We start from the raw sequence: 14,030 nt of genomic DNA on the forward strand, positions 1-14,030 counted from the left end.
GTATGATCAAGGCTGATCATCCAACTCAGAACCCTGTATCTGCTTTCTCTCCATACCCCTTGATCCCTTTAGCCACAAGGGCCATATCTAACTTCCTCTTAAATATAGCCAATGAACTGGCCTCAACTGTTTCCTGTGGCAGAGAATTCCACAGATTCACCACTCTCTGGGTGAAGAAGTTTTTCCTCATCTCAGTCCTAAAAGGCTTCCCCTTTATCCTTAAGCTGTGACCTCTCGTTCTGGACTTCCCCAACATCGGGAACAATCTTCCTGCATCTAGCCTGTCCAGTCTCAATAAGATCCCCCCTCAATCTTCTAAATTCCAGCGAGTATAAGCCTAGTCGATCCAGTCTTTCTTCATATGAAAGTCCTGCCATCCCAGGAATCAATCTGGTGAACCTTCTCTGTACTCTCTCTATGGCAAGAATGTCTTTCCTCGGATTAGGGGACCAAAACTGCACACCATACTCAGCAGACAAGGCTTGGAAAGGCTGCATGGCTGCCTCCTGCTACTATTTCTTATATTCATAAATTAGTGCACACACCATAACCCACAGAGTTAATGAGAAATAAAACACGATTATCTTTAAGATCTTTAATTAACAGAGAAATGTTGACCAGGAGACAGGCAGAACAACACCTTGGAACATTACACGAAACCCAAGTCCACTTTGATTAAATGACAATTTAAAATATTTCAAGATTGTTTAATGTCATTTCGTCTACACAAGTGCAAAGGAAAATGATGGTTATTTCAGATCTGATGCAGCTCAAAAAAACAGGAAAGATAAAAGAACACAATAATTAAAAACACAATTAATATAAGTACACAAGATAGCTTTTATAAATAGATTGATTATATGTCCATAAAGTGATGCTAGGCAGTACATAAAGTAACTGACAGGAAATAAAGTACAGGTAGTAGTTAGTGGGTGGAGGTGTTGTTCAGCCTTACTGTTTCATGAAAGTAATTGTTTTGAGTCTGGTGGTCCTGGCGTGGATGCTAAGTAGACTCCTCCCTGATGGGAGTGGAACAGCCCATGAGTAGGGTGGGTGGGATCCTTCATGATTGTACTGCACCTTTTCTGGCACCTTGCTGTATATATGTTGATTCCGGGCGGTGAGGCATTGGGCAGTTTTGACTACCTGTTGTAGAGCCTTCCTGTCCACTTTAGGACAGTTTTCACCAAGCAGTGATGCAGCTTTGATTACACTTTTTAAATAAACTTCTGTTTAAGTCAGAGTAGATACACAAAAACTAAAATTTGTATATAGTTTTGAAAATCTGTTCCTGAAATTGCAAACAATCCAGCTGACAACATTTTGTATAACTTTGTTGAAATATTTACTTTTTGTAACTACTAAGGTGCAATGGTTAGGGAAGCAATAATAAATATTCAAACTCACTTATTTACATTACTTCATATCAATCATTTTCCCCCCAAATACAAGAAAAATATGCTACCGTAATATATACTGTATTCTAAAATTCAGTCCATCTAAACATGGTGCTATTCTGCCACCTACTGTTAAAATTATCTTTCTCTAACCAATCACCATCGAGTTCCAACAAGGAAACTCTAAATGAAATTTGACTGAGTACAGTAACAACCAAATTTCATTGAAAGTTCTTATTAATTTGCCAAGGAAATTCTAATCATTTCAGAACATGGTAGCGTAGTGGTTAGCACAATGCTATTACAAGCTCAGGGCATTCCACAGCTGCTAGTTCAATTCCAGCACTGTCCATAAGGAAGTTGTACATTCTCCCTGTGAACTGTATGAGTTTCTTTTGATTTTCTCCTACAGTTCAATGACATAATATTTAGTAGGTTATTCGGTTATTGTAAAAAATCGTCCTGTGATTAGGCTACTGTTAAAATAGGTGGGTTGCTGGGCAATGTGGGTCGTTGGGCCGGTTCCTTGCTAAATAGAAAACAAAAATAAATTAAAATACATCCTGAATGACAATATAAAGGAGAAATGAGTGTGCAGATTATTAGTACCCAGAACATAATTTAACTGAGAGATCAAGTTTCAGAGGTACTGCATCTATGCATAAGTTTGGCAAGAATCATGTTGCATAATTTGCTGCATTGGGAACCATTCACCATTTTCTGATAGTTCAGTATATACTCATTCCAAACTTTTCTTAAAATTTGAATTCTTAGTGAATCTAAAATTCCCTAGTATTAATTTTTACTAACCTCAAAAATGTTAAAAACTTCTATAAATCTTTTTGATTCAAATTGTCACTAAATTCAGAAATGTCCCCAATGACCATCACTTTAAATGTTTCTACCATTCATCACCAGTACACCATAATTATAGTTTATATCATCTACAAAGTGTACTCCGGCAACTCGTCCAAACTACAACTTCCCTAGAAGAACATTTGCCTCAGATCCATAAACTTTGGAGTAAAACTTCTGTAAATCATACAGATTCAAACAGTCGTGAAATCCAAATTAACAGATTAACCATGTCAACAGTTTTCACATTCACCATAAATAGAAGGAAGTTTCAACAAATAATAGTTGTCTCCATCCCCCTATCCATCACTGGCACACCAGTCTGTCAGTGTGCTCCACTTTGAAACTCCAAACAAAAATACATAGATAATCAACTCTGAAACATCTTCCGTGCTTGATGTGTTCTCAGAAACGATATTGGAGTTGCCATTGAGAACAATATTTATTCCCCAGGCTGGTTCATTTAGATTTAACTCCAGTCCTCTATGACATCCTCAGGTGTGAAATGCAGAAACCATTTTTAAAACCTTGCCATTTAAATGTAATACTTCAACATAATCACATCCATCAGACTGTGGGATTTAACTGAGTTATAGATGATTTATTACAATCACAAAGGTGTTAGAGCTTTCAGAGAGAACTCAGCTGAAAAACCTATTCCTCAGACTTGCACTTCATGACTGCACATATCTAGTTGGAGTTTGTGGCTTAAATTCTGTACTTCAGTTAAGTATTGTCTCTTAATCATTTTAAGAGTTTCATATTCAGTCCTGTATTATATCCTGGATTAATCTGGGTTTTACTAAAGAGCATTTTCCCAGGGCTGAAATGGCTAGCATGAGAGGGCACAGTTTTAAGGTGCTTGGAAGTAGGTATAGAGGAGATGTCAGGGGTAAGTTGTTTTTTTAAAAAAAATGCAGTGGTGAGTGCGTGGTATGGGCTGCCGACGAAGTGGTGGACGCGGAAACGATAGGGTCTTTTAGGAGACTCCTGGACAGGTACATGGAGCTTAGAAAGATAGAGGGCTATGGGTAATCCTAGGTAATTTCTAAGGTAAGGACATGATTGACATAGCTTTGTGGGACAAAGAGCCTGTAGTGTGCTGTAGGTTTTCTATGTTTCTATATTATGCAGAACTTTGAGTGTTTCAATTTAAACAACCTGTTTTAGGACATCTGTTTCTGGATAGGCTCATAAAACAACCAAACTTGGTGTCAGGTCCTAATAGTTGTTTCCTACTTGTACAAATATTCTTCCACATTAGATTTCACTATTATAGCTGACCAAATGCTTATTAAGTTTTGCTGAACCTTTTTAGTAGGTCTATTTCCAGTTTTGAAAATCTTCATCAGTGCCTGCCAAATTTTCATCCCATAAATGTTCATTTTCTTCAGCACCTTGTCAGTATATGCATTAGTATTTAATCCTCACAATTTAAGTACATTTCCTATGCTACTTCAGTTGAAGCCCGCCAAAAAAGATGAAAAATAAGTGAGTAATATTTTCCACAGACCTTTATCCTGCTTATTGTGCTTTGAGAAAACTTTGTTAGATTTCAGTTACTTTGATTGCTTTAATATGGCTTCCTTCTCATCTGCTCTTTTGGAGTTGGTTATGCAGAAACTTTCCTGGGGAATATTTTTTTATATATAGAACTTAAATTTCTTTCTAATCAGCAAAATTCATTCACCTTCTGTACACATTAATTTGCATAAAGTCAATGTGAACACGTATTTAAATTCCAACATTGAAAGAGAAAATTAATGAACCACATGGCATTTGCTCTGTTAAGGCTATATGGAAGATAAATCCCAGTCTCCTTCGGATCTCATTCTCGGACACACATACAAATTTGCTTCAGCTTCAACAATTACTGGCATTGCACTGGAAGCAGTTGTGCTTAGTGAGTAAGTCATTACAGATGAAAGGGATTTTTATTCCATTAGGAGAGCTAGCTTCATTCTAGACTCCCTGGAAACAAAAAAGTGCACTAGAAATCTCAGCCAGTGTTCAGCTCACTTTCACAATAATTTATAACAAATCTAATCAACACTCTTCAATGTGAATACTGCTTATGAGTTAACAATTTCTTCTGACAATCTGGAAGGAGTTATGCTGCAAGAAATACAAGAGCATAACAAAATTTGCTTGAAGCACTTTATGGCTATGCTACATTTGACCAAAGATTTTATCTTGACAGCAGGAAAATAAACAGACATTGTGATTTGAGATATTCTTAATAATTAGATTGAAACCTACAGACTTTGGACAGCAGTGATAATTAAGATAACTAGAAGACCACAAGAATCATTATTGGAACATTTATTGACAATCGGACATGTTATAAAATAGCAAAAAAACTGCACTGTTCACTTTATCATTTAAACAGGTTTCAAGGAAGGTAAAATTATTATATTTACATAAATATATCAAGGCATTAGGAAACAATATTTTACTTCAATCGCTGTATTCAGTCTTGATCAGTTTCACAATTAATTGTATTATCTCATCATCTGAAAAGAAAAAGAGCAATACCATCACAAGTTAATTCTTTTTAGTTATTTGCCCATCAATATACATAATTATAAAAAATACACATTTATATTTCCCCAAACAGTGAGTCTGTGTACAGATATTGGCTGGAATGTTTCTGACATTAAAACGGAGATAATACTTCAGATGTTCTTAATTGGCTTTAAAATGCTTTTGAGATAATTCGGTATAATGAAAAGGAGCTATATGTATATATATTTTTTATAAATGTCTTCATATTTCAATATTCATTTGAATAATTTTCCTATAAATTACCAAGGCTACCCTCATGACTACAATAATAGATTATATTGAGCTTTACAAATGATCTGTTGCGAGAACTATTAACTTATATTACTGTTGTATACAACTTTGAAAGCATTGATACTTTATATGAAGTCATGTAATTATTGCCTTTGATGAAATATATAGCCCTACTCTTTTTCCCTACATGTTTCTCCCTTACAAAATGGGTATTCACATCCAGGAGGTGAAATTGGTGTACGTGTAGGCAAAAGAGTTCACACTCACTGGGGATGATCAGAAAATTCCAAAGAAAATTGCTAAAGTTATATCCAAATGGATTTAGTCAATCAATACTGCGTTGGCAACTTTCATGCAGCACTAGCAACAAGCTGCAGATGATATTCTAACCTTAAAGTTTCTGGGGGGGGGGGGAGGGAGGAGGGAGGAGGGAGGAGGGAGGAGGGAGGAGGGAGGAGGGAGGAGGGAGGAGGGAGGAGGGAGAGGGAGAGGGAGAACTTTGCAGAAATTGTTTCAATAAATACACAAATTACCCATGGCATCTATTAAATATTCAAAAACATGATAATAATTGGATACAGCATAGAATAAGGAGAGTGCAATTACTTTCAATTGACATTTTAGGATCTTCAAGTTTCTTCAGCAGCACTGATTCAATTAAGGCTCGCAGCTCTTTAAAAATGATCCCTGTCCTCACGGGAGCCTGAAAAATAATTCATTAACATGTAAACCTTGCAATTTCAGTTTAAAATACACATCTTTATTAGGATTTGAATCTTGTCCCTGATCCTAATAGTGCCTTGAAAAAGCATTCAGCCTTCAAAAATATTTTCACATTTTATCCACATTTTCTAAATTTAAAATAAATTGAAGTAGAACTTTTGAGCTAATCTACAAAACTTTGTGCATCATGTCAAATCTAAAGAGATATTCTAAAACATGTCAACAATTTACTAAAAATTAAAAACCAAAATTGAGTCTGAAAAAATATTCACCCCCCTTTGCAATTACTATGCTAACTTTCAAGTGCAAGACTGTAGATTACCTTACAAACTCACCCAATTTGTTGATATAGAAAAGTGGAGGATCACCTGTTTTCAATGAATTTATAAGAATAAATACCCACTTCTCTCTGTTAAGGTTGAACAGTATGGTAGATTTCCAACAGACCAAACCAAAATGCAGACAAGAGCATTCAAGGCAAGTCAGGGAAATAATAATAGAAAAGAGAAGCACAAATCTCAAAGGACTGAACATACTTCAGAGCCCAGTGCAGTCCATCAAGTAAAAATGGAAAAAATACAAAACCACAGCCACACTGCCTAGGTCAAGCCACCTCTCCAAACGTATTCAGTGGCAGAGTGGCAAGGAAAAAGTCCTGGCTTTAAAAAAACCATATTCCTGTCTGTATACACTTTGCAGAGCACCACTTAGAAGGTGCTGTAAAGATGTGGAAGATCTTGTGGATGGATGTGACTAATGTGGAACATTTTGGCCTCAGCAGTAAGCGGTATGTGTGGTTTAAATCTAATACTGCACATCAGCCAGGTAGCACCACCCCTACTGTAAAGTAAGGTGGAGGTAGCATCATGCTATGGCAATGCTTTTCAGCAACAGGGACTGCTCCTGAAACTGTCAATCCTTGGCCAGAAAGATTAAACTGCTGAGGGAATTCATCTTTCAACAGTACAACCACCCAAAATACACTGCTAGAACAACAATGGAGTGACTTCAAACGAAGAAAATAGATGTCCTTCTGTGACCCAAAGTCTTGAAATTAACCCAATCAAATATTTCTGGTAAGACTTCAAGATTGCTGACCACTGCCACTCACCAGCTAAGCTGGCATAGCTTGGGCAATTTTGCAAGGAGGAATAAGCAAATCTTACTCCAACACATTGTGCAAAGCTAACTGAGACTATCAAAAAAGACTACTGGCTGTAACAGCTCTGAAGTAGTTCAACTAAGTACTAAGCAAAGGGGGATGAATACTTTTGAACTGCTGACATTTCAGTTTTCGAATTTTTAGTTTTTCATGTTTTACAATCTTCCCTGTTTTTGGAGCTCATCTGTGAAAAAGGAGCACATGATTCACAAATAAAAATTCTCTCAGTTCAACTGTTCAAAAATCCCTGATTGTAATACACATTTATCTGAAAAAGAGTTGGGGATTGAATATTTATACAAGACACTGTATATGTGCAAAATCCTCTCTTTAAAAATCTAAGTTAGCAAGGTGGTGGGAATAGAATTATTATGGAGAAAATTCCAGAGTATTGGCCAATATGGGCACAGCCATCAAGATTCATGTGCAAGGATGCCTAGATCCCTTCAAATACCAAAATCTTTCATTATCTCAGCATTTAAATAATAAGACTATAAGACATAGGAGCAGAGTCGGGCCATTCAGCCCATCTAGTCTGCTCTGACATTCCATCACGGCTGATTTACTATCCCTCTGAACCACATTCTCTGATCTTCACACCATATGCTTTGATGCCCTGATTAATGAACAACCTATCAACCTCTGCCTTAAATATACCCAATGGCTTAGCCTGCTTATCCATTTGTGGCAATGAATTCCACAGATTCACCACCCTCTGGCTAAAGAAATGTTTCCTCATCTCATTTCTCTATTCTGAGGGTGTGTCCCCGGCCCTAGACTCCCCCACGGTAGGAAAATCATCTCCACATCATTTTATACAAATATTTGCTAGGTCATAATGAGATCCACTCTCATTTGCTCAAACTCCCAACAAGTACAGGCCCAGAGCTAACAAATGCTGCTCGTATGTTAATCTTTTCATTCCTGAGTTCATTCTCGTGAACCTCCTCTGTACCCTCTCCAATGCCAGCACATCTTTTCTTAGATAAGGGGCATAAAACTGTTCACAATACTCCAAGTATGGCCTGACCAATGCCACACAAAACCTCAGCATTACATCCTTGCTGTTATATTCCAGTCCTCTCGAAATGAATGTTTACATTGTATTTGCCTTCCTTACCACTCACTCAACCTGCAAGTTAACCTTTAGGATATCACAAGTCCCTCTGACTTTTGAATTTTGTCCCCAGTTAGTCTTTATTCCTTATGCCAAGTGCATAACCATGCACTTCCCTACATTATATTCCATCTGCCACTTCTTTGCCTATTCCCCCAATCTGTCCAAATCCTTCTGCACACACCCTGCTTCCTCCACACTGCCTGCACCTCCACCTATCTTCATATCATCCGCATATCATCATCCTGTCATCTCCTCAAAGAATTTCAACAGATTTGTCAGGCAAGATTTCCCCTTAAGGAAACCATGATGACTATGGTCCATTTTATTTATGTGCTTCCAAGTTCCCTGAAACTTCATCCTTAGTAATAGACCCCAATATCCTCCAACCATTGAGGTCAGGCTAACTGGCCTATAGTTTCCTTTCTTCTGCTTCTCTCCCTTCTTGAAGAGTGGAGTGACACTTGTAATTTTCCAGTCCTCCAGAACTGAGTGATTCTTGAAAGATTACTAATGCCTCCACAATCTCTTTCAGAACCCTGGGGTGTCGTCCATCTGGACCAGGTGACTTTTCAGCTTCCCAAGCACCTTTTCTTAGTGATAGAAACAATACTCACTTCTGCCCCGACACTCTCGCATTTCTGGATTCTGCTAGTGCCTTCCACAGTGAAGAATGACACAAAATACTAATGAAGTTCCTCCACCATTTCTTTGTGCTCTAGTACTACTTCTCCAGTGTCATTTTCTAGCAGTCAATATCCACTCTCGTCTCTCTTTTACTCTTTATACTGTATATCTGAATATACTTTTTGTATGTTTTCATATCATTGTCTAGTTTACCTTCATATTTCATCTTTCCTCTCTTTATGGCTTTGATCGCCTTTTGTTGGTTTTTAAAGTTTCCTAATACTCTACCTTCCCTTAATTTTTGCTATATTATATGCTCTCTCATTTGCTTTTATGCTGTCTTTGACTTCCCTTGTCAGCCACAGTTGCCTTATTCTTTCTTTAGAGTACTACTTCATCTTTAGGATGCATCCCTTCTGCACTTCTGAATTTCCCCCATAAACACCAGACATTCCTGTTCTGTCATCATCCCTGCTCGTGTCCCCTTCGAATCAACTTCGGCCAGCTCCTTTCTCATGCCTTTCTAATTCCATTAACTCTACTGTAATAGATGGGTCTGACTTTTTCTTCTCCAACTCAAACTGCAGGGTAAGTTCTATCATATTATGATCACTGCCTACTAAGGGTTCCTTTACCTTAATCTTCTGAATCCAATTTGGGTCATTACATAACAACCTAATCCAGAATTACTGTTCCGCTAGTTTGCTCAACCACAACCGGCTCTAAAAAGCCATCTCGTAGACATTCTACAAATTCTCTCTCTTGGATTTTCCCAATCTACCTGCATATTAGAAATCTCTAATGATTATTGCAACATTGCTCTTTTTACATGTCTTTTCTATTTCCCGTTCTGTGCAGGCCTCTGTTAGTCTCGATAGACCATGGATTTGTGCCTTGGGAAGTTTTCAGGGTGCAAACCTGGGCAAGATTTTTCTTATGGAAGACCGGCAGTTGCCCAAGCTGCAAGTCTCCCCTCTCCACACCACCAATGTTGTCCAAGGGAAGGGCATTAGGACCCATACAACTTGGCACCGGTGTCATCGCAGAGCAATGTGTGGTTAAGTGCCTTGCTCAAGGACACACACGCAGCCTCAGCCAAGGCTCGAACTAACGACCTTCAGATCACTAGACGAATGCTTTAACCACTTGGCCACGCGCCACATTTCCCATTGTAATATGTAGCCCACATCCTTGCCGCTGTTTGGAGGCCTGTATATAACTCATGTCAGAGATTTTATACCGTTAACATTTTTTAAAACTCTTCTGATAATATGCCATCTCTTTTCAAGGATTTGATTTCATTCTTCTTCAATAAAAGCATCCCTCCTCCTCTACCTGACTGTCCTTTTGATACAATACGTATCCTTGGATGTTAAGCTCCCAACTATGATCTTTCAGCCACGACTCAGATGCCCACATCATACCTGCCAATCTCTAACTGTGCTACAAGATCATCTACCTTATTCCATATACTATGTGCATGCAAATATAACACCTTCAATCCTGTAATCATTACTCTTTTTGATTTTGGCCCCCTGTTACACTTTAATTCATCCCACTGAGTGCAACTTTGCTCAATTATCTGCCTGTACTTACTCACAGCTTCAGTACACACTGCACCTAATTTGTACATCAACTGTCCCATCCGCAACCCTATCACTCTGGTTACTATCCCCCTGACAAATTAGTTTAAACCCTACCCAACCGCACTAGCAAACCTGTCTGCAAGGATATTGGCCCCCTCAGGTTCAGGTGTAACCAATGTTCCCTCTAACTTTTAGAAGTCAGTGTGCGCAAAAATCTTATGTTGTGCAACATTTTTTTCCTGTGACAAAAGTATGTGTGCACTGAATGCACACATGGTACAGTTTATACCATAGAACATTACAGCACAGAAACAGGCCTTTTGGCCCTTCTTGGCTGTGCCGAACCATTTTTCTGCCTAGCCCCACTGACCTGCACTTGGCCCATATCCCTCCATGCACCTCTCATCCATGTACCTGTTCAAGTTTCTCTTAAATGTTAAAAGTGAGCCCGCATTTACCACTTCATCTGGCAGCTCATTCAACACTCCTACCACTCTGTGTGAAGAAGCCCCTCCCCCAATGTTCCCTTCACCCTTAACCCATGTCCTCTGGTTTTTCTCACCCCTAGCCTCAGTGGAAAAAGCCTGCTTGCATTCACTATCTATACCCATCATAATTTTATATACCTCTATCAAGTCTCCCTTCATTCTTCTACACTGCAGGGAATGAAGTCCTAACCTATTCAACCTTTCTCTGTAACTCAGTTTCTCAAGTCCCGGCAACATCCTTGTAAACCTTCTCTGCACTCTTTCAACCTCATTAATATCCTTCCGATAATTCAGTGACCAAAACTGCACACAATACTCCAAATTCAGCCTCACCAATGCCTCACAGAATCTCACGATAACATTCCAACTCAATACTTTGATTTATAAAGGCCAAAATACCAAAAGCTCTCTTTACTACCCTACCTACCTGCGACACCACTTTTAGGGAATTTTGTATCTCTATTCCTAGGTTCCTCTGTTCTACTGCACTCCTCAGTGTCCTACCATTTACCTTGTATGTTCTACCTTGGTTTGTCCTTCCAAAGTACAATACCTCACACTTGTCTGTATTATGTAGGTTTACAAAATATTTGACATAAAACTGCACAGAATAACAACAAAATAACATACATACTTAAGTCAGTTTTTTTTCTCTCTCCTGTCTTTGGCATTTACCTATTCTTTGATCTCCTTTGGGTTTGATGGTTTTTGCTCTTGCTCATCTGCACTCAACCGTAACATACATAGCATTTCTGTAATGGGTAATGACAGGTTCTGTTGCCTGAGCTTTTGTATACTGCGCAAATGCGATTTACTTGCCAAATGACACTTCAAAAAGTCAAAGTTCCAAATATCATCCCACTTCTTTCCACCAGCAAATTCTCCAGCAACTTTCGCATCACAACAATACAAACAGATAACTCCAGTTTCTGAATCATACATAAAGATTTCTTGTAGCTGAACGTTCATGACCTCATGAGCTTTTGGTGTAGCTGTTTCTACTATTTTGTTAAGCCATTCATCTTTAAACAAATTTGCAGTTCTTTTCCGCTTCACGCCCTTCGCTTCTTTTGAATTCAACATAGTGAATCAATATTTTTTTCAATAAAAACTCAGTAAGCTATCTACAGGATTTGAAACAAATCTTTGTAAACTTTACGATATGAACACTGTCCGCCAAAGATAGCTGCTGCTGTGATACAGCTGTACAAACCAGAACAGGAAAGGTGAGGTGATGTAAATTAGTGACGTGCATTGTGGTATTTGAAAAACCGACTAACTAGTTAACAGAAACATTTAGCTAAAAGATTATTTTCAATAAGTATAATTATTAATTACTACATTATTTGAGGTAACTAACCTTTTGTGTGCACATTAATTTCCTTTGTGCGCTGGTTGAAAAACGTATGCGCGCGCACACACACACACAGCTTAGAGGAAACATAGGGTGTAGCCCATTTTTTTTGTACAGATCACATCTTCCCCAGAAGTCATGCCAATGATCCAGAAATCTGAAATCCTACTTCCCGCACCAATTCCTCAATCACACATTCATCTGCCAAATCATCCTTTTCTTACCCTCCTGGCACGTGGCACAGGCAGCAATCCAGACATTACTACCCTGGAGGTCCTGCTTTTCAACTTTCTGCCTAACTCCCTATATTCCCTCCTCAGGACCTCCTCTCTTTTCCTATCCATGTTGTTGGTACTTACATGTACCATGACTGCTGGCTGCTCACCCTCCCCCTTTACAATGCTGTGGACCCAATCCTGGCACCTGGGATGCAACATACCATCCAGGCGCGTCTTTCATGTCCACAGAATCTGTTTTCTACTCCTCTAACTATGGAACCCCCTATCACTACTGCACTTCTCTTTTCCCCCTTTCCCTTCGGAGCCACAGAGCCAGAGACCTGGTCCTGGGCTTCCCCCTGGTAGCTCATCCACCCCAACTGTATCCAAAGTGGTATACTTATTATTGAGGGGAAAGGCCACACAGGTACTCTGCACTAAGTTAAAGCATTGAAATCAGGGATGTACAAGAGGGCATACTGGAGGAATCCCTATATGAATGAAGAGGTAGAGGAGATTACTATGACAAGAAAAAGGATATTTGAAAATAAGAAAGAAAATTTAATAGTCAAGGTTCTGCTAGACCAAATTGCGCAGAAAATGTTTGTTCAAATATAAGGAGCAGTGTGGTAGAGGCAGCGGAGAAGGGCAATAAGACACTACAAATAGTAAATGAACAGGTGAATTAAAATGTAGAAAAATAATTAAATATTTCTCACCTGGAAATGTATCCAGTCATCAACTGAAAGTAACCTTTCACGATGCATGACCTCAATCTCACCACCAAAAAGTAAGATTGGAAAAGGTGAGATCAGGGTTGTCTCTCGCACATAGATCTTGCTGTACTTCACCTTGGATGGAAAACAAAAGTGGAATGATCCATTGGAAAACAAATTTGTCAACAAAACTCAAAAATATACATCTAGCTCCTCAACTATGACCATATATTTGACTACTGTATAAAATTATAAGACCATAAGACATAGGAGCAGAATTTGGCCATTCACCCCACTAAGTCTGCTCTGCCATTCCATCATGGCTGATCCCAGATCCCACTGAACGCCACACACCTGCCTTCTCGTCATATCCTTCGATGCCCTGACCAATCAGGAAACTATCAATTTTTGCTTTAAATATACCCATGGTCTTGGACTCCACAGCTGTCTATGGCAGAACATTCCACAGATTCGCTACTCTCTGGCTAAAAAGAAATTCCTCCTCATCTCTGTCCTAAAAGGTCACCCCTCAATTTTGAGGCCCTCTCGTTCTGGATGTCCCTACCATAGGAAGCATCCTCTCCATCTCTACCTTACCTCATCTTTTCAGCATTTGGTAGGTTTCAATGAAATCCTCCCCCATTCTCCTAAATTCCATCGAGTATATGTTAACCCCTTCATTCCCGGAATTATCCCTGTGAATTTCCTCTGGACTACTTCCAATGACAACACATCCTTTCTGAGATATGGGGCCCAAAACTATGACAATACTCCAAGTGCAGCCTGACCAGTGTCTTATTAAGCCTTAGCATTATCTCCTTGCTTTTATATTCTATTCCCCTTGAAATGAATGCCTATGTTGCATTTGCCTTCTTCACCAGACTCAACCTATAAATTAATCTTCAGGGAGTCTTACACGAGGACTCCTAAGTTCCTCTGCGCCTCTGATGTTTGAATTTTCTTCCCAGTTACATAACAGTCTGCACTATTA

General features: G+C 38.8%; 1 protein-coding gene across 1 annotated transcript in view; it reads right to left on the reverse strand.

The window, feature by feature from the left end:
* Window positions 1-580: 580 nt before the first annotated feature.
* dhx29 (DEAH (Asp-Glu-Ala-His) box polypeptide 29) overlaps window positions 581-14,030 on the reverse strand; it is a 63,663-nt gene continuing 50,213 nt past the window's right edge. The window contains exons 25-27 of the mRNA XM_073064436.1: window positions 13,043-13,174; window positions 5,655-5,751; window positions 581-4,765 (exon numbers count right to left, since the gene is read on the reverse strand). Coding sequence (XP_072920537.1) covers window positions 4,710-4,765; window positions 5,655-5,751; window positions 13,043-13,174 — 285 coding nt within the window. The 3' untranslated portion in view covers window positions 581-4,709. The remainder of the gene's footprint in view (window positions 4,766-5,654; window positions 5,752-13,042; window positions 13,175-14,030) is intronic.

This window comes from Hemitrygon akajei, chromosome 13 (assembly GCF_048418815.1).
Source record: "Hemitrygon akajei chromosome 13, sHemAka1.3, whole genome shotgun sequence".
Lineage (NCBI taxonomy): Eukaryota > Metazoa > Chordata > Chondrichthyes > Myliobatiformes > Dasyatidae > Hemitrygon > Hemitrygon akajei.